This window comes from Leuciscus leuciscus (assembly GCF_965113295.1).
Source record: "Leuciscus leuciscus genome assembly, chromosome: 14".
In the NCBI taxonomy this organism is placed as follows: Eukaryota; Metazoa; Chordata; class Actinopteri; order Cypriniformes; family Leuciscidae; genus Leuciscus; species Leuciscus leuciscus.
In genome coordinates this window covers 26,700,314-26,727,052 of record NC_138738.1, presented here as the reverse complement: position 1 = coordinate 26,727,052, position 26,739 = coordinate 26,700,314, and the positions used below count along the sequence as shown (strand labels likewise).

Sequence of the window (26,739 nt, the reverse complement as noted above, 5' to 3'; positions counted from 1 at the left end):
AAACAGAGTTACAAACATGAGCATGTTATGCCACACATGGTGTTGTCACTGCACTTACTGTTTACTGTGCAAAGTTTTTGCTGAATTAGCTTTCTACTGAAGCTCAGTTTACAAAATCACTTTTAAGGAATGAATGGCCAGTGGCCTGAGACAGCCCCCAAAAGCCAGTGCCACCCAAACAAAAGTCAGGTATACATTTGTTGATCATTACATACTAAATATAAAATACATTTAATGGTTTGAACTGGAATATGACATGCAGTTGCTCCCCACAAAAATATTTTAATGCAAATTCCTTTAATCAACATTAATAATCGCAAATACAATATTAAGGGAAATAAAGTGAAATTATGATTATTTAAAAAAATTTTTTTACTTTGCAGCTCTCGAGGTACTTCAAGACCCGTGTTGTTTCGTTCCATTGATTCCGGTCTAGTTGCATTTTGTTTCATTCAAATTGCGAATAGATTATGTAAAGAAAACAAGCAAAGAGTGCTCTCTTTATTTATGGCTAAAGCAGTTAATCGCTTAATTTCAGCGTGAGTTAACGGAGTTTTGCACTCTCGAAAACTCCCGTACAATCAGTAAACCTGACTAAACTGCACAATGAATCACTTTTTTACATCGTATCAATACTTGGTTATAATGAGACAAGGTTTGAAATTGTGACCTTTTTGTTCACATATGCTCCCTACATTTAGTATGTGCAACCTCAAAATATATTTGGAAGCATTTGTGTGAGTGCAAATAATTCTTGTGGTGCAACCTGTTTTCTAGAGATGGCTTGGGCCCTAATAATCCTAAGAAATACAATAGAGCCTCTGCCCCTTTGGGGCTTGGGCTCTAAATATTGAATTGGGGGTGGGGGGTTATATGAATGTATCTCTGCATGGAACCGATTCTTTTACTCTTATCTTTGTATAAAGTAGGATTTATAAGCACAGCACTGATTTGTGTACAGCAGTACCCAAAGAAATGCTATATTGCTGCTGTTCCATAAGTGCCACCTACTGTCAGAGAGTGAATTTGCATTTTCCTTCAGTCCGTCTGCTGTTTTTGTTTTATGTAGATATGACTTATGTAGCATAATTTAACAAATCCAAAGTCAGACCAATCTGTTTTTTAAATCCTATAATTAAATGCTTACAGATATTTTTTTTGTTTAAAACCAGTTGGGCCTGTTATAGAGTAAATGGGCCTAAACATCAATTAAATATGCTTAAAGAAAAACATTTAAAATGGCTACAGATATTTTTTGTTTAAGACCAGTTTGGCCTGTTATGTAAGGAATAATTGACGATGGGCCGTTGAATTATTAGAAAAATAATGCACACCAGAGGTGGTAATACGGCCACGATGCTTACACCTCAGGTGTGCATTATTTTTCAATAATTCAATGGCCCAAAGTAAATTATTCAGCTTATACTACGATTACAACACCTCAGAACATTGTTCAGATAATGTATTTCAAGACATTTGTCAGGTTTTTGTCCTTAAAACGCTTTTGTGTAGGACAAATTTTTTGCGCATCTATTCCCAGGCCTCCGTTGCTAATTCCAAAACTCAATTTTAGAGCTATTAACGGAGGCTTCAGCCACAGATAGAAGACTAATGCAATTATTAGAGAGCGAGAGAGACAGAGAGAGTTAAGCGTGTATGAATTACCTAAGTCTGTGCATCTCTCAACAGTGTGCGTCTCTATTAATAGCAAAACTGTAAGTTTATCTGCTCCAAGAACACAGCCGTTTTTACATAGCTAGTGAAAAATGTCTTGTAGCAATTAAGTTGTTAAACTGTTTTACTGATAAAAATCACACCTTAGAACGTTTGTAAACCAATCAGATTCAAGCATTCAACAGCCCCAAAGTATAAAGAGCAAATAAACGACAAACAAATATGCTTAAATAAAGAAAAAACTGGCAAACGGAATCAGATTCAGCCCATTTGCTTCTTAAAAAAATCTGGAATCGGCCATGAAAAATCATGATCAGTGCATCACTACTGTTTTCATTTCACAAAAAAAATGAGGTGTTGTTTTTAACTAAAAGAAATCTGTTTATAATATACTGTATATATAAATTGTAGTTGTGGTGCATGCTCCTTAATTTTTGGTGAGTGCAATAGCACCAGTGCTATCAAGTAAAAAGTTTAATTTCGAGCCCTGTGAGAAAATTTGCTAAAGTGTATAACTCAGTCAGTGAGCTTGTGCTGAACAAAGATCGTTTTGAGAGGGTTTCCTTTCTGCAGTTATTCTTCTGCACATCTATAATTGGCCACAGTGTTCATGCACTTAACAGACATAGCACAAAGCCTTTCTTTAAAGCGAATTTCGTTTTGTATTAATTGTATCTTAATTTTAATCAGTGTTTCATTATCCAATTTCCTGGATTTAATAAATAAAAAGTAAATATAGCAGACATAATCAGGACACGGAGCCGCCAGCGCCTGAACTGGAGCTTAAGCTATCATCCATGAACCGAAACTCAGCGTATAAGGTAGCCTACTCGCCTCACACACCTAAAAAAAAAAATAGAAATATATCTATTATCTACAGAAATCTCTACTTTTAAACAGAACCATTCAAAACAAAATAAAACGATGTAATCCGTATGAAATGTGTATTTCTCTCCGGCGCGTTCACTACTGCGAAGATCGCGAGTCAGTAGGCTATCGTCAACTTCATCTTTGCAGCCGACACAGAAAACACTTGTTTATTAATAGACAATTAAAATGTCTCATTGCAATATTTTACATATTCATAATCATTACTTTTGCTGGTTCTTTGTGACAGCTTTTAGGTGCCGTTTACATGAACGCGTCACTGCATCAGCACCGAAAACATATGGCGCTTTTCCATTACCAGTACCAGCTCAACTCGACTCGACTCGACTCGGCTCGCTTTTCGCTCCGTTTTCCATTGCAGATAGTACCTCCACAATAGTACCTGGTCGTCATAGCGACGCCGCAGGAAACTGACGTGACTTAATCTTTTACGCGAGACACACCCGCTACCCACACACACAGGACAATGGAGGGAATCGAGTGTATGCTGTTTTTGGATGTTTTTGTTTTTGCTGTTTTTTATTCAGGATACTCCGTCTGGCGCGTGCAATGATGACGCAGTGAATAGTGACGATTCTCTCTGACCAATCAGCAGTCTGCCGTGTTTTCACGTCACATTTTAGTATCGCCTCAGCTCGCTTAGAACCTCGCCGGAGGTGGTACGAAAAAAAGTACCTGGAAGCAGGTACAGGTACAACTTTTACACAGTGGAAAACCAAACAGAGCCGAGTCGAGGCGAGCTGGTACTGTGTAGTGGAAAAGCGCCAATAGAGAGAGAGAGAGAATAAGATTTTTTTGACTTATTTTGAGGAATTATAGCCTAATGAACAAACAAACGTTGGATTGCGTAGAACGTTCTCCGAATTCTGACAGAAATATGTTCTAATTTTGGAATAAAATATGAAGTGACCTTTTTGTCACTTGTAATGAAGCTTGCTTATTAGTGAAATTATTAATATCATGGAATAGTAATTATTGACTTTAGCCTGGATTGATGACTCGCAATATCGCAATATATATCGTTGGGAAAAAAATATCGCAATGTAATTTTTTTCCAATATCGTGCAGCCCTACCTGTGATTATTTTTCTGAGAAATTGTGCAGCCCTAATGTGTACTCTTTCTAAACATTTTTTTGTACATAACATAACACTGACAATAAAAACAAAAAAGGGTGGCTTTTTTTTCTTAAAAGAAAACCACTGAATCCAGGACAGGTAATTTTGACTTTTTTTTTTTTTTTTTTTTTTTGGGTCATTTTTTTCGGGTTGAGTCCACCAACTTTTCACGCAATCCTTCATATGCCTCAATTCACAATCCATATAATATCAAGAGAATTCATGGCATAGTATATCAAGAGAATACAAATGTCATCACAGATGTCTTACCCAGGGACATGAGCTCATCATCCAGAAGGCTGAAGCCCAGCTCCTGTGAAGATGGTGTCTGAGAGGGAAATTCAGAGAAAGACTGAGCTGAAAGGGATGTGTCCAGTCCTGTCAGGTCCAACAAAGCGGTACTGCTGCCTATGAACACCAAGAGTATCCAATCACACTTTAGAAAAAACATAGGAAATGATGCCCACATTAGTGGGCATTCTATTACACAATCATTTCTAAAAACCATAGAACAAGGTTCACAGCAAACGGAGACACTCCATTAAAGTGTAACTGCCGATTTTCAACCTGCTTTGAATTGTTACAATATCAGAAGTAAATGTTAATGAAAAAGGGTCATCCAGCAGACTTTTGACTTAGCATTAATGAGTCTAGCTTTCGTGAAAACAGATTATACTTTCGCATTTTTGTAACCCCTACCGCGGACAGTTGGATCGACAGAGGGTTATTAACAGAACATTTATTGTAAGAGCATATTGAAAATGATATCATACTTTGTCTCTTTAAATAGCATTATAGTAAAAATTAAACACTATGGCAACAGCTTTCTTATCTGTATGCGACGGCATTTTGGGCAGAACTGACAGAATGGCAGTTTTCTTTCAGTTTTTTCCCCCTCTGTTTGGCATAAAACACTGTGTTCGTAGTCATCCAGTTTGAAATGTTGACTACAAACACTGAGGTTTTTCAGATTTTCCATTGCAGCGTTCTCTCCATATTTACGATTCTTCGCAGCCTTCAGCCACTGCCTACAACACAATGGACCCATCAACGGAAACCGAAAGTAACCCAATCCCATAAACCTTTACTCTTTGAATTCTTGCACCAGTGAACAAAACAAGTCGACACTTTTATGACAAAGTTTACTAAGAGGTATTTCCTACTAAAGAAAGGCAGTATTTGAATATAGTCAAGCGTATTCATAGCAGACTGATGGGAGTGGCCTTGGACGGCAAAATGCCAGTGTCGTGTTGCTTTCCTATGTATTAGGCAAACATGAAGACAACAGCCCTTTTTTCTTTGTTTTCTCTAGTCAGGTAGCACAGATTTTAAAACAATATTTTGCCTTTCTACTGCATAGGCAGCCAAGTTTTATTGAAAGCCCATTTTGTTAGTGCGCGGATGAGGAGGAGGGAGGGTCTAGCTAGCCTCCGTTTTGTTTGACAATACTTCGAACAACAACAAGAAGTGACGTCACCCAACATCACTTAGAGCACCTTTAAAATCTTTAGACATCACTGAGTTCACGGCTGGTGTCAGTGCTGTACCTGGGAGTCTGGCTGTATTGATGGTGTCTCCATTCACCTCTTCCCCTTTCACTAGCTGCCTGTACAGATTGATCACCTGTGTTAAGCTGTCATTCGCCTGTAAGATCTCAGCTGCAGACAAACACATAAACAAAGACAGTGTCAGAAATGTACCCTATTCATCAACTCATAGGCTCTATTTGTGAAATTTTTGATTTTGCCCTTCGACCTGTACGCCTCACCGAGAGCTTCATCGTTGTCCTCAGTATCACTGGCCAGTCTGAACAGAGTGGGTCTCATTTTCTCACAGCGTTGGTACAGATCCTACAACGACACAACAAAGACCATACAGAATTATTTAATACAGATAAATACACAAAAAAAATGTCTTCACTGCTCTGATAAGTCCACAACTGCCATTTAAGGGGTATGACAGGCTGTTTTGCTGACATGTGTGTTACTGACCTTAATGAGCTCCTCATTGCTTTGTGAGCTGCTCTCTTTGCTGTAATCTCCCAGTAGTTGTGAGAGAAGCCCAACACTCTCCTTTACTTCCTGAATAGCATTCACCCTTTTCGACACCTTCTCCATACGCTTCTGATCCTGAAAAACACACTGTAAGCATTACACAGCAGATCCTCAGAGCAACTACAGACACACTCTTTCAACATTTAAAAAAATAATAATCCAATTATCAAAAGTATACTTTTAAGTATACTCAAAAGTTTTTATGCATATGCTAGGGTAAGCGTAAAGTGCGCGTGACTCAGATTTCATCATCAGCTTAGTGTACGCAGTCAGATGTCTAAACGTGCATACTCTGTACACTCAGCTTACATATGTGCCTTGAGTTTTTTTGCACTAATTAGTTAGTTCACAAGGTAGTAACCCTGCCCAGGCCTATTGTTTCATAGTCAAAAAAGAAACCGATAAGACCGAAGAACAACAAACTACTGGAGACAGCAACAACATTAGACACCTGCATTGACGAGTTCTTGAGTGAGGGGATTGAATGATACCTACAACTCTAGTTTAAAAGAATACAAAGACATTTTTATCGTTGATAACTTCCGGAGAGAAATAGCGTAGACACTGAACAAGGATAAAACTTTCTAGTGCGCATTGGTCAAGCGCATCCAAACTTAAGTATACATTGAGGTTTAATCGTTCTACAATCTTACGATTTTAAGAATGGAACTTCATGAATTATTGACGAAACAATTGGTTTTCCCCATGTGTAAAATGTGTTCTGCTAATAATGACAGATATTAGGAAAAACCTGGCAGATGACAGGAAATTAACATTTTCAATATAAGAACATTTTCAATAAAGTTCTTTAAGTAAAATTCTGTCAAACTGATCAGGTTTTAGGTGCTCAAATAATATAAAAAACATACACTTTTGTGTTAAAGATACAATATGTAATTTTTTTCGGCGCTAGGGGTCGCTAACCTCTTACAATAACAAAGGCGTAGGTTGATGACGCAAAATTTCCTGCGGAATTATGGAACTTGTCGTCAAGCTGAAGGATCTAATAATGTTTATGGATGAGTGAATACATTGATGTTTTTATCATGACTGTGGTTTGAAGCAGGGCGCGATTGCTAATAAGAGACGGGTATCAGCGCCACACGCGCGTCCCGCGAGCCTCGCGGATATAAAGGAATAAGGACATTTCATTTCACCAAACTACCCGCAAGTGCTGAATTAATACTCACACAGGTTAGTTTATTAGACAAATTAAACTTGTGAGGTAACGCAGCACTGTTTCTACACTATCACACTAAACTGCATTTGAGTGTGTTGAAAGTTATGTTATTCTGTGTGTTAGTTTGGCTGTATGAAACTAGCAGTAAGCTAGATCAACATTAGAATAACATACTGATCATATTCTAACATTTCATCATGTTGAGCTATATAACATTGATTAGTTTTATGTACATTTGCTCACCTGTCTAATAAAGTACATGTAAGAGCTCTGTCAAGTCGAAGTTAGTTGCAGACGTGGAGCTCTCGGCATCTCGAAAACGCCACGCTGATATCGATCCTTGCTTTAGTTCTCCTTTTTTCGCAAAGTCTGCTTGCCATGATCCATAATGTTTGAACGAAACAACAACAACAGCGTGAGCATGCCGCTAAACATAACGCTGTTGTCCACGTCTGTCGCCATGGTTACTATGGCAGTACGAGCGGAAACCAGGGATAACGCGGATATTACGTCAGTGACAGGCGACAAGTGAACAGGGATTCCGGGACGGCCAATTATTTAAAATTGGAATTTCTCTGAAATTAAAAATCTTTGGGAACTTTTGGGATATTGTAAGTACACAACTGCAGGAAAAATATCAAACTGTGCAAGTGATTTTGGGATATTTTATTATTTTGAAGGAGTAACACCGCACTCACGAACAACAAGGTGCCAGACAAACAAAACTGAAGATCTCAAAAAATAAATAAAACTGTCTGCACACTTGAATCCTTTCAGCAAATTTAATAGCCAAGCTTTCGGTCAAACGACCATCCTCAGGGCAAGGATATTTTATTATAAAATTCTTACATATTGTACCTTTAACAAACTTTGTATGTGGATGATACCACAAAAGACAAAATAAAATAAAAATCTCCTCTTCAGCAATTGAGGCTGGAGTTTCACTGCACTCAAGCAGCGCTACAATAACCTTGTTCAAATTTACTCTAAAACCACAATCAGTCCACTTGTCCCTTGCTACTAGTGACAGTCATCTTGTATACACATATTTCCCACTCAAACTAATTGGAACATACCTTTATTTTTTTTCCAAGTTAACTCTTGCCTCACCATATGATTAATAAACAAATACTAGTGCTGTCGATTTAGTGCGCTAATTAGATTAATTTATTACGGTAAAAAATAATGCGTTAAAATTATTAACGAATTTAATGCACTTGCCCCAGCCCAGACCTATGTAGGTCATCTTACATTTCATACAGTTGATTGATGATGAATATGATGCAGGGCAACAACACACTGTGTGATGGAGCCTATAGAATGCAAAAAGAATGTCCCTAAAATTGAAGATATGGGGCAAAAATAGCCCCCATTTCAGTTTTTGTCTTAAGCTATATATATCACACGAGTAACGAGCGCAATAACGAGTTCTGTTTTTCTGTCCAGAATAGCACAAGTGCAAATTAAATACTGATTTTACAGTTCAATAAATAAGAAGTTAATATTGTTTTACTTTAGACACAATATTGTCTGTTTTGCCAATAAAAATATAAAGACAAAGCAGAACTGTTAGTCTACGAGCAACACACAGCAGTATTTAATTTCTGAATCCACATTTTGAACGAATTGGGTAACTCAAAATTCAACGGACCATTCATAAAGAGAAGCATTTACTTCACCCAGGAATGAAGCAGCCGTTTGAACGAATCGATTGAATGAATGGATGACTCAATGAATAACTCATTAAGACATTTACCGCCACCTTTATTAATAAATATTCATTTAAAAAAACAACATTAAAAGGTATTGTTCACCTAGACTGACAAGCCAGACCCACATCAAGATGTTGGGTCTGGGAACATTGGCAGGGCTCAATCCGAGGGGCGGGATAAACGGTTGTCTTTCAAATTCCCTCTGCACGCAATAGGATAGTGCTACAACCAACCAGAGCGTTTTCCCACCAGCGGAGCTAGTTGATAGATTAAACTTTTGCCGTATCCGGTCAGCAAAACTTCTAACACATCTTCCTTTTTTAAAGGGGTGGTATAATGCCCTTTTCACAAGATGTAAAATAAATCTCTGATGTCCCCAGAGTGTGTATGTGAAGTTTTAGCTCAAAATACCCCACAGATATATTTATACAGCATGTTAAATTTGTCAATTTTTGAGGGTGAACAAAAACGCACCGTTTTGTGTTTGTTCCTTTAAATGCAAATGAGCTGCTGCTCCCGGCACAGAGGGCGGAGCTTCAACAGCTTGCACTCACACAGACATGCACTGAAAATTTCAAAAACGTTTAGCCTTTTATGTTCAAACCGGATTCAGATAATGATGGAGACGAGACTCAAGAAGTGACAACATGTAGAATACAACAGGACGTTTCTGAATGGTTAGTTGATGAATTTATGTAGCTTGTGTAGTTATATTCTAGTCATTGATTAGCATATTCTGTCTTGATAATCTATAAATCATGTTCAGGGGGCGGGGTTTAGGTACATTTTAGGGTTGGTGATGTCACTAACCCTGGAGGAATGTCATGTAGTCCCTACCAGCCGTTTGTTGTAGTCCTTAAAGCTACACTGTGTAGTATTTTCTCCCATCTTGCGGTGAAATTGTTTATGACTACCAACTGAATATTACTTTCTCCCCCTCACATTTGTCACGGTGCCACTGAGTGTAAAAACGCGAAAGGCGAAGCTTGAATTTCCAGGTATGTCCCTATTTGGCTAATGTATTTTCAAGATGAGGCGCAACATGGCTGCCGCCATTCGAGCGACTCGCTCGTATGTATTCTAAATGGCAGATTCTATGCTTATGCGAATACTTGATTAGATGGTAGAAGTAATTACACATTAATGAGCACATATCATTTTGAAAGAACAAAGTGTTTTTTGCTAAGAATCAACTTAAAAAATTACACAGTGTAGCTTTAAAAAGTGATTTCTTTAAAAGCAAATATCTCCCTTTGCTTTTAACTTTGAGCATTGTAACTTTGCAAAGTGAAATTATAATCAACCACCCCTTTAAGAATGACTTTAGTGCCGTTCTTTGTTCTTTTCTCAAAGAAAAGCTTAACTCCAAGTCATCCAGAGTCGCGGCCAAAGCCGATTCGAAAGACCGCTGTTCGCCAGCAGCAGCAGCCATCTTCTTTATTTTCAAGTAGCAGGAAATTCACACGGAACCGTCACAACACTGCCGTCATTATGTTAAGCCCGCTCACCAACTCTATACACGATGTGATTGGCCTGACTAGAGTTTGGTTTTTCCAGCTCGGAAGTCAACGGAGAGTTGATAGACGACCCTGGCTGCAAAATAAAATTTGCTGCCGCTAGGGCACGTCTAGATTTCTAGGCTAATTGTTCACCCACAAATAGTTGTTTTTGTAATGTCTATTTGATGCTTTACACAATGTGTCAGTGCCAGCAGCCATATCACCCTGTAGCCCAAGACTGGTTGCCCACTGAAGCTAAGCAGGGTTGAGCCTGGTCAGTACCTGGATGGGAGACCTCCTGGGAAAACCAGGTTGCTGCTGGAAGAGGTGTTAGTGAGGCCAGCAGGGGGTGCTCACCCTGTTGTCTGTGTGGGTCCTAACGCCCCAGTATAGTGACGGGGACACTATACTGCCAAAAGAGCACCGTCCTTCGGATGAGACGTTAAACCGAGGTCCTGACTCTCTGTGGTCATTAAAAATCCCAGGATGCCCTTCGAGAAAGAGTAGGGGTGTAACCCCGGCAAATCCTGGCCAAATTTGCCCCTTGGCCTCTGTCCATCATGGCCTCCTAATCATCCCCATATACTGATTGGCTTCATCACTGTCTCCTCTCCACCAGTAAGCTGGTGTGTGGTGGGCGTTCTGGCGCAATATGGCTGCCGTCGCATCATCCAAGTGGATGCTGCACATTGGTGGTGGTTGAGGAGATTCCCCCCTTCTATGTAAAGCGCTTTGAGGTCTCAGTAAAAGCGCTATATAAATGTAACAAATTATTATTATTATTATTATTGTTATTATTAATTATTATTATTATTATTAATTATTATTAATTATTATTATTATAATAATGTAAGAAACTGTAGTCTGCCTCGACCCAGATTCCACTCCAAAATATATTTTAGAATGAGCTCATCCCCAAAATGGCTTAATTATCATAGAGATGAAGGAAGTCAAGTTATATTGTTTCTTCACCATTTGGGTTGATCACATCCTGAGCAAATGGTAGTCAATAGTAGAATGGGACTGGGTGTGGGACACAGAAAACCTTCTCAGACAATGGGGTGTCTCAACTTCATTAACATTCAGACCACAGCTGTTACAACAAGAGCAACTTCATTTACATTAAGAGTTGTAAACTGTAACATAAAAGTTAAGATTTGGATGTTCTGGGTTCCTGCTGACGTTGGTGACCCCAGGGTGCTTTGTGCACCTTGCCACTGCTATGCTGTAATAAAGTTCATTTTTGAGATCTTCGACGTCCACATAATTTTTTCTTACAACAATAATGACTTTAAATGATCTTTTGGGGGTAATTTCTCAGCCAAATTTGACGTGTAATATATAATAATATATAATGTAATATATAATTTCTGATTAATTAAATCGCAACATGATGTAATTAATTAGATACAAAATTTGAATCGCTTGACAGCCCTAATAAATACATAAGATGTTTAAGAACAAGAGTTAAAAACAACTTCAGTAAATACAATAAAAAGGACAGATAAAACTAGGGCTGCACGATATATAATTTTAGCATCGATATCAAGATGTGCGATGTCAAGTACAGGGATCGTAGTTAATCTGTACAGACCAGGCACCATGGTTTGAATCGCACATGATTTTCTGATTAATTGCAAAGTGTTTATCATTTGCACATGTTTTATGTCCTGTCAGTTTAAGCATTCAATCGATTTTAAACCATTTGAGTGCAAGAAGACGTTAAAGAGAACAATGCAGAACTCACGCGCTGTTTTCTGTTTGTGCGTAGAGTACGTGAAGACCTAATTCCGTTTTCTTTGGCTTACGTGAACGTAAACAATTGAGAAAGAAAATGGATGAGTATCATTTTATTAGATACGTACAAGTGATAGCAGCCTAATATTCCTGCTGCTGTCTGGGTCATTAATGTTAATCAAACTACAAAACAAGGGAATCAAAGAAATCCCTTTTGTAGTTGTAGCAAAGATTCATTATATTTAGTGAAGTCTATACAGTGTTATTTACATTTGATTATTCAATTTCTGAACCTGAATACTGTTAGACTTACCTGAAAAACATAAAGCACTGTTTTCTATTTGTATCTTTGTTCTATTGTATTTATCTATGCTTGTAATTTGTTTATTATTCTGCAAATTCACTCCTCTACCCCCAATCATTCAAGATTTTTTTTCCTAATACAGCAATTCAAACCATCTGGTAAAATGATGTCAGTTTTTTTCCCAATTTCGTGCAGTCCTAGATAAACCCAAAACATAATTTTGCACAAACATTTCCATAATTTATCTATGATGAGTGTTCCCCTGCAGATTTGTAGGTTTGCCCACTCAGCTAAAACAGGAAATATAAACTAGCAAACTCCACATAGAACATTTTAAAATGCATAAGAACAGTAAAGAACACAAAAACAGTGATGTAAGACAACTTCAAGGTCTCTCCATTACATGCGCCACCCCTTAAAACTGACACTGTAAACACAGTCAGTGCTCTTAACACTATATATTTGCACATTTTGCAGACCTGTTTTGATAAACATCAACTTAAACGCCAACTGCATTTCCACTTTTTCCATCACAGAGTGATTCTTCTTTGTGACCACTCTTCTTTTTTGTGTGTGCTAAAATTAGAATGTTGAACATTGCATTTCCTGCTTCTGTTCTTCTGAAAGGTGAATTCTGAGTTGCAGCATCTATTGTACTCGAATGAATTTTTTTTTCAGAGTGACAGATATAGCTTTTGCTTTTGGTGTGAATAGACCATTTGTTGGCGTTATTGTATCATTTTTGCACATTGCTGTTCTGGGAAATAGACACTAAGAACCCCCTAAGAGTTAATAAAATATCTAAGACATACAAATACACATCTGCTCACCTCCTGAACCATTTCTTTGATGAGTTTGTTTGCTGCCCGCAAGTCCTCAGGGTGAGAGCTATTCAGAAGACGGGACAACATCTATTGAATTGGAGGAAGAAAGTACAATGTCACATATGTCAGGTTGAACTCCTGAATCCTTCAATCACAGTAGAACATTAATCATCAATTAAACTGCATTAGTGCATCTCAACTACCTTTGATTTCTCCTCATCCTCAAAGATGGCGTTCTTGGGCCTAGGCGGTGGAGGAGGACAGGGCTTGTCATCAGGAAGATCTGGATCCTGCTTAATAATACCTGGAAAGAGATGCAGATCAGTTACATAAACAATGTAGCCAATGTATTAACAACCACAACCACATCATCAACACTGCGAGTCCCACAAGAGAACGTTATCGTTTTACACATATAGACGTTTCCTTACTGTTACTTTTAAAAGCACTCATGAAAACACAAATGTCAATATGTCCATTGAACATACAAATATCAGATGTGAGACGTAGCTAAATATGTACGTCAGTTATGAGAAATCAGGACCCTGCACATAAGGTTACCTTGTTTCTTAAGCATCTGATAAGCATCCAAAATCTTTGTCTCTTCTGGTAAACTCACAGTCCAGCTGTACATCATTTCTAAAACTTTTTTCTTCACTGGTTCTGGGGCTCGAGAACCAAGATACTGTAACAGAAATAGGGTACAGGGACAGTTATTGACAAATGCTTTAGGGGCTGTGTTTGTATGTACAATCCAACAAATTAGCATAACTGATTAGTTATGTTAATTAGCATCACATTTAAGGAAATATTCAATACAAGTTAAAGGAATAGCTCAGACATATCACACTCTTGCTCTAGTGTTTTCTCTTTGGATTTCATGTTTTTCCAGTTCTTCGAGTTCCTCGTGCAATTTATTCAGATTTGAACAAATAAGGATGTGCAATAAATGCATACACTTGTCATCGTTGGATGTAGTGATGTATGCAGATTAGGGGGAAAAACAACTCTCTGCTCTGACAAATTACCTGGGGTTTGTACCACAAATCAAGTGTAGGTGGCTTGCCAGGTAATCTTAACATTAGTTTACACCACCTCTGGATTTTATGTACTACAAATGTGGGTCAGCTTTTTAAAAATTATTTTTAATTCAGTTTTAAACATCTGTTATGTGAAATAGCGTATTCAGTTCAGTACTAAAAAACAACATGCAATTTTTATGATCCCTCTTATTTTGTTAAAATGATTAACATTTTGCAGATCCTGTATGTAAACTTACAACTGCACATAAACATTTTTAATTGAAGCAGCCCATGATATCGTTGAGGACCTATATTAATACACATACTCACTGTAAAGTGCTTTCCTTGCCATTAATGCTTGGATAATGTCTCCCTCGATAAAAAACATTGGCTAGTGCAGTTGGCTGCGATATAAACATACTAACATCCGCTGCCATGATTTTTGTAATGACTTATTATGAGAGGAAAAAAATCAGTTTTAGTCGCATAACATGTTAAAGGCAGGGTAGGCAGGTTTTTTCTAAAAAAACGTTTTCCCCAATTTGTTTAAACTGTCTTTATATACCAATACATAATTAAAATGTAAGTACTCTGAAAAATAGAGTATAAAAATCGAGTGTCTGTAGTCCTCTCAGGGCTGCAATAAACACAGCTACTTATTCCATTCACTCCCACCCCCTCCCTTCTGGGCTCCTTCCAAAGCCACGCCCCCAAAACACATGAGCGCGATGCCGACCGCTCAGCTGGAGGACGCGTTTGCCAGCGCCGAGCGGAGAGGAGCGCAGTGCATGTAGTGACATCATGTCAGAATCACATGTAATAACATACCTAACTTTATCATTATGAATATAAACAACTAACATGGCTGTTAGTACTCACTATCAAGCTAGCATATCGATACTGGTAAAGTTTAAAATATATTGAGTTTGATTCAGTAACGAGCTAGTAACATAAGGCAAAGCTAAAAACAGGTTGCATTGATACACGTTTTCCCATTACCATCAGTTACACTGTGATGAAGGTGAATTTCGTGTAAGATTCATAACATATACGGTGTTTTGCATGTAAGAGTTTCCACAATGAAAGCACTGTTGGCTCTGATGAGGACTACACTCCGGAGACAAGTACCGCATCGTCGGCTCAAGGACAGGCCTTTTTGGTAATAGCCTTTTCGAATACTGTCTTCCTTTTTTTGCCTTGTTTGCCTTTGCTGACTGTATGCAGACACTGGGAATTTTGACTGCTCTTTCTCTGCCATAATTGTGATTCTTTCTAGCTTCCGTGCCTCTTCCCCTCCTCAAGTCAAACGGGTGCGCGCATGTGGGCAGCTCCTGTAGCAGCAGGGGTGGTAGCCATGGTAGCGAGGGAGAGTGACAGTCGCCCAGCCAATCATTATATTCGTTCCGAATGGAAATAAGTAGCTGTGTTTATTGCAGCCCTGAGAGGACTACAGACACTCGATTTTTATACTCTCTTTTTCAGAGTACTTACATTTTAATTATGTATTGGTATGTATTGGTATATAAAGACAGTTTAAACAAATTTGGGCTAAAGTTTTTTAGAAAAAACCTGCCTACCCTGCCTTTAATGGAAGCGGCGTCATTTCGCAATAGTTTTTTTTTTTATTGACATTAAGAAAATATCGCACAACTCTGTAATAGAAACCCGGCTATTGACAGGTGGTATTATACTGTAATACTGCGATACTGACATGCCAACCGTGGAGGAATGCAAGCAACCGCGATATTCGTGTTTTCTTCTTTTCATAAGGATATGCCCTTTTTGTTTGACACTTCGTGCACGTGCATTGAATGTTAAATAAGTTAATACTGTAACCTTTATTTTTGCTTTTTTTTGTCACCGAAAATGAAAAATGTATAGGCCAAATAACTTTAGCTGTCAAATTACAGAACTGCTTAAAGATACAGATTGAAGTGCTGTTGCCCATGCTCAGATTCCATCTTAATTGCAGTGGTTAAGGATTCACAGCATTATGCATTACAGTGAAGAAACAAAATGAAAAAAGTTCAATGTTATGATATTTTTTTGTGTGATTACACTAACATTCTTTGAGTGAATTTAAACTAAACAACATTGCTCATTTGTATACACAGAGACCAAACAAACCTTAGGGGAAACCACTTTGATGAGCTCGTTCAGGAAACGGAACTTCCCCACCTCATTATGGAACCTTTTCCCACAGTTCTTCACACAGGTTTCTAGAACCTTAAGACACAAACACACAGTGACAAACATTTAAATAATTTCTAATAGAATAATAATGTAGATAGATCATCTCTCAATATCAGCTGTATGGTTCATTCAGAACATTTACACCCTGAATCAATGAAACTGTCAACAAAACTCTCAGTAACATTTGAATTATGACAAATTTGTAGATGAGCCAATGATGTGATATCCCATCAATTCATTTATAAAAAAAGCAGAAAAAAAAGCATGTTACTGCTGTTTGTCAAGGTCAATAAGTCTCTTAAAATATCAGATAATTGGATCTTTTTATGACGGGGCAAAGTTATAAATGTCGTGCAACTCCCCAAAAATGTAAGGACATTTATGAATTAATAATTAATATTATGAACAAAATTCTTTGCCTTTTACCTTGACATCCCTATTTTAAAACATTTAAAAAATAATGATTAAGATGTATTAAAGATGTAAAGAAAATATGTATTATGTATTGCTTCTAGCGAGAAAAAACTATATCATGTTTTTACTATCTATTTTTGCTAAAAACTCTAAAACTATATTTAGTTCAGCTTTAAAAAAAAATTTTTGAAAGTATTAACTGATTAAAAAGGTTTCTCAAACGGTTGAAACATCACAATCTAATAAAACATGCTTTAGGGAAAAAGGATTAAGACAAAAAGAACAGGATGGTTAATCTTCCCCTAATATTAAAAACTTGATGGTTAGAATAAATGGAACATTCGATAGGATTCAGTGGAAATATTAATTTATTGTTCTAGTCATTATGGATCTAGAGTTATTAGAAAAAAAAGTGTAAAGTAACCTATAATAGCATCACCTTGTGGTTGACTCAAATTAAACAGTGCTGCTGAAACTTGATTGGCTCCTGGCGGGCATTTTTGTTTATTTGTAATACTAGTGCAAAATGCCCGTGCAAAATCCGATTTTGTGTGCGTTTTTAGTAATTGTAGGTTTGGTGTGTTTGAGTGCTCATGCTTGAGCACTCAAAACGCTATGCTTGAGCAAACAGTTTGTGAATAGGCAACTATAATGATGCCCGTGAAAGAGACTGTGAACGCATTGAATAGGATATGTTTAGTTGGTGAACAGCATAGACTACTATTACACATTAGCGATAACGTTAAGCGCACCAGAATGAAATATAATATTCCGAAGTAAACAGCATAGCTGACTTACAGATTCACTTAACATCCACAAATGAATAAGCGCGTTGATTCAGGGAGCAGTGCAAAGTGCCCGTGTAAAATCAGTTTTTGTGTGCGTTTTTAGTAATTGTTGGTTTGGTATATTTGAGTGCTCATTGTTACAATTACACAGCAAAAGTTCAGTGACATTTTTATTTGTGCATGGTAGAAAGCAAATACTGATACTGACATAATGACATACAATAAATGTGGAAAATTGAACTACACGATTCAGGGAGCAGGCTACACAGTAAACTCTGAGAAAACGCTACTTAAGCTCCGCTGCTTTCTTCGACCCTCTCTGTCTCTGGTCCTGCGCTGTGCTCACTCAGTGTGCAAAGTGAGAGGGGGAGTGGCCAGCTGTGCTCACTCAGTGTGCAGTGTGAGAGGGGGAGTGGCCTCTGGTCCTGCGCTGTGCTCACTCAGTGTGCAGTGTGAGAGGGGGAGGGGCCAGCTGTGCTCACTCAGTGTGCAGTGTGAGAGGGGGAGTGGCCAGCTGTGCTCACTCAGTGTGCAGTGTGAGAGGGGGAGTGGCCTCTGGTCCTGCACTGTGCTCACTCAGTGTGCAGTGTGAGAGGGGGAGGGGCCAGCTGTGCTCACTCAGTGTGCAGTATGAGAGGGGAGTGGCCAGCGGCTAGAGCAGCAAAAGCCAGTGTGTGCTTCTTTTACCGATATATATATTTACCGATATCTTTTGCATTTCTAATCCAAACAACGTCAAACTTGGCACTGCACTTACTCATGCCCGTAGCAAGAAACCTGTCAAGTTTGAAATCCATCGGCCTAATGGTTCGAGAGATATGCGAATAACACACACACAGAGACAGAAAGACGTTCCCGTAATTTATAGATAGATATAATATACAGAAGTAAACAGCGTAGGTGACTTACAGATTCAGTTAACATCCACAAATGAATAAGCGCAACGATTCAGGGAGCAGGCTACACACTGAACTCGACGATTCAGGGAGCAGGCTACTCAGTGAACTCGACGATTCAGGGAGCAGGCTACACAGTGAACTCCGAAAAAATGCTACGCTTGAGCAAACAGTTTGTGAATAGGTTACTACAAATGATGGCTGTGCATAAAATATAATATTCAGAAGTAAACAGTGTAGCTGAGAGAGTGTTTATGTCAGAATGTTTATTTTTAAACCACAACCTTCTAAGTGCTTCTTTTACAGATATATTTAATGATATCTTTTGCATTTCTAATCCAAACAACGTCAAACTTGGCACTGCACTTACTCGTGCCCGTAGCGAGTCACCTGTCAAGTTTGAAATCCATCGGACTAACGGTTCGAGAGATATGCGAATAACAGACACACAGACATACTGACAGATAGACAGACGTTTCTGTAATTTATAGATAGATAAATTTTTCATGGCTTGGTTTCCACTTGCCCTTAAGATACGTGTCAAATTTCATTTTCCTTGATCAAACGGTTGTTGATTTCTGAAGTTTTTATTTGTAGCACGCCCTATGGGCAGAATTGGACAAAAATGTGTGTGCATCCTCACAATCTCCTGTTGTCTATGTGTTCAAGTTTTTTAATTAAGTTTAGAATATGGAAGTAAAATAATGACAAATGTTTTTGAAACAAAAAAGCTTGTTGAATTCCACTACTCGATGAACATTGAATGAACATTTCGGAAGTGAAATCTGAAAGGTGAATATGGATTATTGAATTTTTAATGTGTGAAAAGTTTTGAATTGAAATATTCACAGCTTAAATATACAACCATGTTGAATTTCAGCCTATAAAAATGCAAGCCCTGAAAATACAATGCATTAAAATGCAAGCAGGGTTAATGCAATGCATATTTTTTTCAAGTAGTGCAATTCAACAAGCTTTTTTGTTTCAAAAACATTTGTCATTATTTCACTTCCATATTAGACCTTGCGTTCAGCAAGTCAATTAGTCAAAATGTGCGATACCAGACAATTTAATTGGCTTATATCTTTGCAATACGTTGATAAATCAAAATTCAGCAGCAAATAAGCAAAAATCAAGTACAAATAAAATAGGTTTCAGCATATTCGGACACACCCTGAATGCCAATCTTACCATGAGTGCCTGCATGGCCTCCCACTCCTGAGGGGACTGAATCTTGTGAGCAAGAAGCCTGGTGGCCAACTGTGGACTACACACACAATGCACAATAAAAAGAACAATCTGTAAAACAGGATCCTTGAACATTTACATGTTGAATTATTACAACAAAAGTAAGATATGTGATCCTAATACATTTTATTTTTATGATCCTATTCAAGTTTGAGCGTATGTGTTTTCCTTAGGTCTCTTCTTTCAGAGGTCTGTCACACATTGATAAAAAATGGCAGAAGGGTGACAGACTACTTGGCTTTCTCTACGTTTCGCTGTCATGTGAAGCTCACTGAATTAAGGACAGGTGTAACTTTACCCTGTGATTGTGTGTTTCTGCCTTTGGTACTGTTATATGACCATGCACAGCCACAATGACAAAAATAATCACATTCAGTATAAACACAAAAGGTCCTACTTATACTTTCTCATTTTACGAGTCATTTAAATTTAAGTAAACCCAACGTTTAAATTTAACAACCCATTCATATCTATCATCATGTATAATAATCAGTGCTCAAACAACATATGGTTTTGCATCAGCTGAAGAAAAATTAAATCCTTGTCAGCTCTTCAGAAGAGTAATGAAAGCTCGCTCAACTGCCACTAACAGGACAGAAGTTGATTTCTAGTCATTAAAACCAATATCTCTGCAAGGTATAGAGTACTGCTGGAATGACGTCAAAACCCGAAAGACTAATTCAACAATGCTTCCCTCGAGATTTTCTTTGGGGGATTTTATAACAGGGTTTTTCAATTTATGAGTAAAATAAGGAACATAAACTGTGGTAAACATAACTTCACAATACTTGAAAATTTTGCTCTTCAATGTAAATTACACACACCCAAGGCTTGACATTAACACCCACTAACCTGCCAAATATGGGTGGATTTCAGCAGTGGCGTGTACGGTACCACACTCACTCCCACTAATCACTTTGAAGTCCAATGAAGTCAAGCAAAGTAAGTTTATATAGTGCTTTTTACAATACAGATTGTTTCAAAGCAGCTTTACAGTGATAACAGGAAATTAATGCAACAACAATTGTTTTGGCTGTACAGAAGCTCTATGAAGAAAGTCATTGTCTAGCTTAAGTAAGTTTAAAAAAAAAAATATTTCCATTGAAAAAATCATTAGTTATTAGTCATCATTAGTATCAGAAAACTTTTAATGCGTTGTGGCTGTTAATTTACCCGACAACAGCGTTTTGGTGGCCTGAGAAGGGAGAACGCAAACTTTGAAGGTTTCAAAGTGCTAGTTTCCGAAAACGAGTTTTGAAAGAGATACTGTTATCATCTCTGTGTAAACTTAAAGGGGTCATAGACTGGATTATTTTTCCTGGAGTGCCCTTATAATGTTAGTATGGATTTAACATCAAAAATTTTCATAATTTATACATTTTATAATTCATAATTTAAAGGCATTTTTCCAAGCCTGATTTTAGCCTCAGATTTGAACGCTCTGTTTTAAGGGGCGTGTCTGCTGTGAGACTTCAGTGTAAACGCCCACTGCTGTGATTGGCTGACATGTTTGCATTTGAAATAGCTAGTATTACATGTGGAACTCTCTAAAACTTTTACTACGGTTTTACAATAACAGCCATCGAGATTAAGGAATCGTGATAAGTATTGATCATAATGATCTATTCCAATCACATGAAAGGTTGCAGTGATGAGCATTGAGCAGATGACAGTCAGTTGATCGCGTATGAAATTACACCTCTGGCTTTCACCCCAAAAAACAATGCAAACACGATGTAAATACAGTAAAAGCTTTGTTGTACTGTACATTGTAACAGCGTCATGACATTTTGTGATGATTGATTTCAACGAGTTTTGGCAAGTGTCCAGATAAACTCGCACTGTTTGATTGACAGCTTGGGCAATTGGAAAGGGAGCGTTCTTTGATCACTTTCTTTATATAATTTAATCACAGTTTAAATAGATTATTTTCATCCTACTAAGACGTGAAGTTGATTGTTTAGTCACTGGCTTGATTTACTGATGCATAAACAGTATTGAATGATATTTTGAGAGATAATCTGTCTGAACTTGAACAATTACATCAGAAATCACTGATCACAGATCAGGCATTAGAATAAACATGACTACTTACATGTTTGTGGCGTTGCTGGCAGATCCATATCGTAAAAGTCTGTTTGCAAAGCCTCTGCCGAAATTTACCAAATAATCCACAGTGAAATACACCGAATACAAACAAATAATGCACTGCTGAGACATTCACATTGTTGGGAAAACATTTGCCAATTACTAAAAAAAGTAAAAAATAACAGATTATAATATAGTAATTGATTACTCGATTATAATTGACTGATTATTTGATTTTGCATTTTGTGACTCAGTTGATTAAAATACTATTTTTCCAGTCATATATTTTCATCATTGAAGATTTCTTAAAAATAGTGTTAAAATATTGTCTCGTTCTCGTGTGTCGTCTCGTGTGATAAGTGTATCGTCGCACCCCTATTAAAAAGTAAAAACAACAAAACTGTGGCCAGAGAAAACGCTGAGTGGCTAGTAATCTCAAGTGCTGTACACAACCATATTGAAACCACAAATTTAGAAGCTGCCATTTTTATTTGAAAAATAAAAAAAATCATATGTTTCTAATAAGTAACTAGATAATGTTTGGGGTGTGAGTGTGTGCAGTTTACGTTGTAGAAGAAAACATTCAAATATGTCAAGTTATGTTTACCACAGGCCTTATTTTAATAAGGCGAATTAGTCTTCCCAGTTTGACATCATCCCTGCAGCACTCTATTGAGCTACTGTTTAAGGCTTACAATGACTGAAAACAGGCTAGTGAGATATCAACATTACACCCCTGAGGGTGGACCTTGGTTTATGAATTGCTCAACAATACATACATATTCATAAATTTCACATACTTTGAGGCTTCTGTGAGCACTTTTAACCTGCTAAATATGTACAGGAATGTCTCTCGGAACATTCACAAAGAATGCGTTTTGCGTTTAGAAATGTGAGATGCAAAGACGTGTCTAGCATGTTTACATTAAAAAAACAATGTAAATCAGTACAGTAAAATGCAAAAACACATTCCGTGTGAAAGGATCCTTTTTGTGCACATTTAAGAGATACATTTAAGTTTAAAAATGATTGAATTGTTGACGCACCCTTCAGGTTCATTGCTGAGCTGGTCACAGAACAGTTGAATACTCTCCCAGTCAGTTTCTCGATTTAAAGGGTTGGTTGCTTTGTCTACAGGTGACAGAACAGTTAAGCAAAAAAAGTCAGAAACACACACACACAAAAAAACTACATACAAACCTATGACAAGCATATAGCCTATGCATAAAGATCACAAGAACTGTAAAACAAGAGTTATAAGACAAAAAAGCAAACAATAATAACTGCAGTTTGACCTTGCAAATATCAGCAGAGAGAAGTGAAGTCAAATCACAGGAAGAACAACTTTTGACATTTTTATTAAAGACTAGCCTAATACGAGGTAAAAAAAAAAACATGTGCATGGATCATAAATCATTCACAATAAGACCAGTGACATAATTAAAGACAATAAATAGAAATCACTTTTGATTTGATGTTATTAAATCTATTAATTAGAGTACAACTTCTGAAAGAAAAATAAATACTGAGTGCACATGTAGCCTAATCTGTAATGTTATTGATGTAGAGTCCAAGACAATAATTCAAAGGAGTTGGAGGGTAGAAAAGGTCGTTGTGTATTCTTTTAAAATTAATTTAATTATTATTACCTTTTTTGGAGAAAGTAATCTTTACTAGTTGCATCACAAGTGGGCAACATAAAACTGACAAAAGTGTAGATCGGATATGGCCCCTTTAAGGAAAAGGCAAATGAATCATCTTTTCTTGACTGACATGTTGGGAGGCAGAACGGAAATAGGGTTTAAATGGGGACTTTACATTATATAGGCATAAAAAAATGTTCTGTCATTGAATGTCTTCATTCAACATTTTATTGATCATGAGTCTGCGAGACTCCTCCCTTTTGACTCACAAAGAGATAGTTAGCAATTTTTCAACTCTTCTTTACCTGTCCATCACAGAACGCACACTCCACAACAGGAAAGATATACGCACAAAACACACTAAAAACAAAACTGTGTCAGAAACTTCTAGTATATCGTCGTTAGCAAGCTAATAACTCCACTGCCAACAACAACATGACACTCCGCATCTGCGTTTAACAAAGCGCCTGCGCCAAGGCATCAACTTAGGCTAATGCATGTCCTTGATATTCGCACTGTCACATTAGAAGGTAATTAATTTGTAGTTTAAATGTGTTTGACTTACTGATGCGGGACTCTAAGCTCTGCTCGTCAGGCGGAGCCGCCATCTTCACCCGAGATCACAAGACCCAAATCTCGCGATGAAACACGTGACATCTGTAACTACAGAAATACTTCTGCATTTTTTATTAAATAAAACTATACATTACGATTATTTGGCCATGACCTTGAAACCACACTTATTTCATATGATGCATTTAACTACAATTGTACAAAAAGATTAACTGATTGTGTCTTTCAAATTTTCATGGTGGCCTTTTGGTACATTTGGTAGCCACTTGTGTTCTTGAGTCGTGGTTTTACAGCAAAACGTGTGACACGAGAATGTGGTTTGTCTGTGAGGCTAATTTGGGTTCATATGCCTAGAACTGTGGAATTGTCAGATCCAATTTAGATCCTTCGATGGATCTACATTTTTCAGCTTGTGTGACAAGATTATACTGCCTGACAGGATGTGATGTATTCCATTCTAAACTAAGAGAGAAAAGACCAACAAAAAAAAAACAAAAAAAAAAATTCTTTTGATTACAGTTTTTCTGAATTGCTAAAACACTAACCCCCATTCTCTGAACCAAATTCTCAATAGCCTAAACCAATTTGTCGAATGAATCACTCTTCCTGTAAACCATTAAACAAGTTCAGGTAAAACACTGTTTGCAAATTTCATGCACTCTTTCATGCACCAAATTTTCAAACCACATTCACTGAACCTCTGACTCTTCTGGCAAAATCAAACAATTGCCTCAAAAACATTTTATCTGTGCTCAAAATCAAACAATGCTATCAGATCGTACACACAGCGAGTCAAAATAAACACTGCAGATCATTCATTAGACACTACATAAAAAAATAGAGAACACAGAATCCAAGGCATGCAGTTACAGAAAAAAAGTATATTGTAACAAAGTAAACAAATTTTGCAATTATGTAAAAAAGTATAGTTATGACAACTTACAGTAGTAAGATGAATAAATTGTATACTGTATCCACTGCAAGTATAGTATTGTACTAAATATTGAATAGTAGGCCTGTCGTAGGTCTGCATACTGTATTTTCACCACTTGCATACTGTGAAAATACAGTGACCCAACTGCAAAAGCCAAAAAGGTTACAGTAAAAAATTCTAAATGAAAAGCATGTTACAGTAAAGTACACTCAGAAGAGTTGTGCAACTGCAGAATCAAGGTCAGTGAGAGAGATTTTATTTTGCTTCAGCATCATGTCTTCATGTTGGTCCGGCAGGAGGAGTTTCTCCACATCTCAGACAATGTCATCTCTGCAGGCAAAGGGAAAAACCCTAAAGCAGATCCAGCCTTGACAACATTCTCCACACCTTGCTCTTCCTCGTCCTCATCCTCTTCATGCGTTTTTGAGATTTGGGACTCTGAACTGAACTCTTGGTACATACATACATATATGACATTAGAACAGGCATTTAAATGAGAACATAAATAAATAGAATAAACAATAATAATAGTTCTAGTATACATCTGAAACAGAAGACTTATGTACAGATTTGTACATTGTGTGTACAGCTCTATAAATAAAATTTGTATATGTATTTACACAAAAAAACCCTCTTGCTTCTCTGTCAAGTACTGAATGAATTATACAGCAGGTGTTAATTGCTGTTTTAGCTGTTTAAGCTGGAGATAGCATGGGGGAAAAAACAGTTTTTTGTGCCTAGATGTTCTAGTGCGCAGAGATCTGTAACGTCTGCCTGACGGCAGAAGTGCACACAGGTTTTGGCCGGGGTGGGAGGGGTCTGTGATGATGTTCCCTGCCCGTTTCTTCACTCTGGCATTGTACAAGTCCTGAAGGTTGGGGAGGTGTACACCAATGATCCTTTCAGCTGTCCTAACAGTCCGTTGTAGTCTTCTTATAAGAAGCAAACCCAAACTATTACAAAATTTACATTTCTTATTTACATTTCACATTAAAAATGAAAATATTATTCATCAAAAAGTCAAAACCAGCCGTGATAATCATATAATGGCAGTTAAAAGCAAGGTGGAACTGTTTTGCCTCAAATGGTTTTGCAGAACTGAGAATCAGTGATCAAACTGAGCATGCTCAGTGAATTCTACCTTCACCACCAAACTTGACATAAGTTATTATACCCCATACAAAAATGTAATATATGGCCATATATGTAATTATATTTTAAATAGCATGACATATATCTATACATATATTTGACTTATCTGAGACCACAATATATGCCTGCAACATATATGAACATTTATGTGTCCAAACATGTGAAAAAAATATTTGAGTTCATCCATATATGATACCATATATCTGCATATATTACAGTATAGTATTGGTTTCTTGCATATATGGACAACATTAAGTATAAATATGTGACATACATATTTGTTTTCCACATATTTAATAAATGTATGTAAACATACATGCATGTGATACTGATGCATTTTTAAAGCTGTGGCATATGGTTATGGTACTTTGTGGATGTATTTGTCAAAAATGACAAAGAAAACGAGATGGTCCTCACTGCAGAACATGAAATCCACGGGGAGGAGTCGGATCTAGATCCAACTCCTCCCACCTTACATATACCTAAACCCACTCATCTCCACCCCCTGATCCCTAAACCTACCCCTAAACCTACCCATCTCCACCCCTTAATCCCTAAACCCACCCCTAAACCTACCAATCTCCACCCCTTATATCTGGATCCAACTCCGCCTCCCGGATCTCGTGTACTGCATTGAGGTGCTACTGAAGAAAACACTGCATTATTGTATTAAAAATACATTTATACACATTGTCTTACATTTCACATTTATGTGCATATACAGGAAAATATATGGCACTTACATGAAAACGGCCATTTTTGCTATATTTTGAAATATATGTTTCATATATGTCTATGT

General features: G+C 37.3%; 1 protein-coding gene and 1 long non-coding RNA gene across 3 annotated transcripts in view; one reads left to right on the top strand and one right to left on the bottom strand.

Moving 5' to 3' along the window:
* The window catches only part of gga1 (golgi-associated, gamma adaptin ear containing, ARF binding protein 1), a 41,584-nt gene extending 17,642 nt beyond the window's left edge, over window positions 1-23,942 (bottom strand). The window contains exons 1-12 of one of the 2 annotated variants that reach the window (XM_082136841.1): window positions 23,847-23,942; window positions 22,685-22,769; window positions 21,646-21,699; window positions 19,494-19,569; window positions 16,139-16,237; window positions 13,551-13,674; window positions 13,193-13,293; window positions 12,996-13,076; window positions 5,671-5,808; window positions 5,448-5,529; window positions 5,227-5,337; window positions 3,950-4,087 (exon numbers count right to left, since the gene is read on the bottom strand). In XM_082136841.1, coding sequence (XP_081992967.1) covers window positions 3,950-4,087; window positions 5,227-5,337; window positions 5,448-5,529; window positions 5,671-5,808; window positions 12,996-13,076; window positions 13,193-13,293; window positions 13,551-13,674; window positions 16,139-16,237; window positions 19,494-19,569; window positions 21,646-21,699; window positions 22,685-22,769; window positions 23,847-23,889 — 1,132 coding nt within the window. In that variant the 5' untranslated portion in view covers window positions 23,890-23,942. The remainder of the gene's footprint in view (window positions 1-3,949; window positions 4,088-5,226; window positions 5,338-5,447; window positions 5,530-5,670; window positions 5,809-12,995; window positions 13,077-13,192; window positions 13,294-13,550; window positions 13,675-16,138; window positions 16,238-19,493; window positions 19,570-21,645; window positions 21,700-22,684; window positions 22,770-23,846) is intronic. The other variant, XM_082136842.1, reaches the window with a different exon arrangement.
* LOC309474517 lies at window positions 4-1,812 on the top strand. The gene is made up of 2 exons (XR_014197354.1): window positions 4-430; window positions 518-1,812. It is a non-coding gene; the product is annotated as an uncharacterized lncRNA (long non-coding RNA).
* Window positions 23,943-26,739: the final 2,797 nt, after the last annotated feature.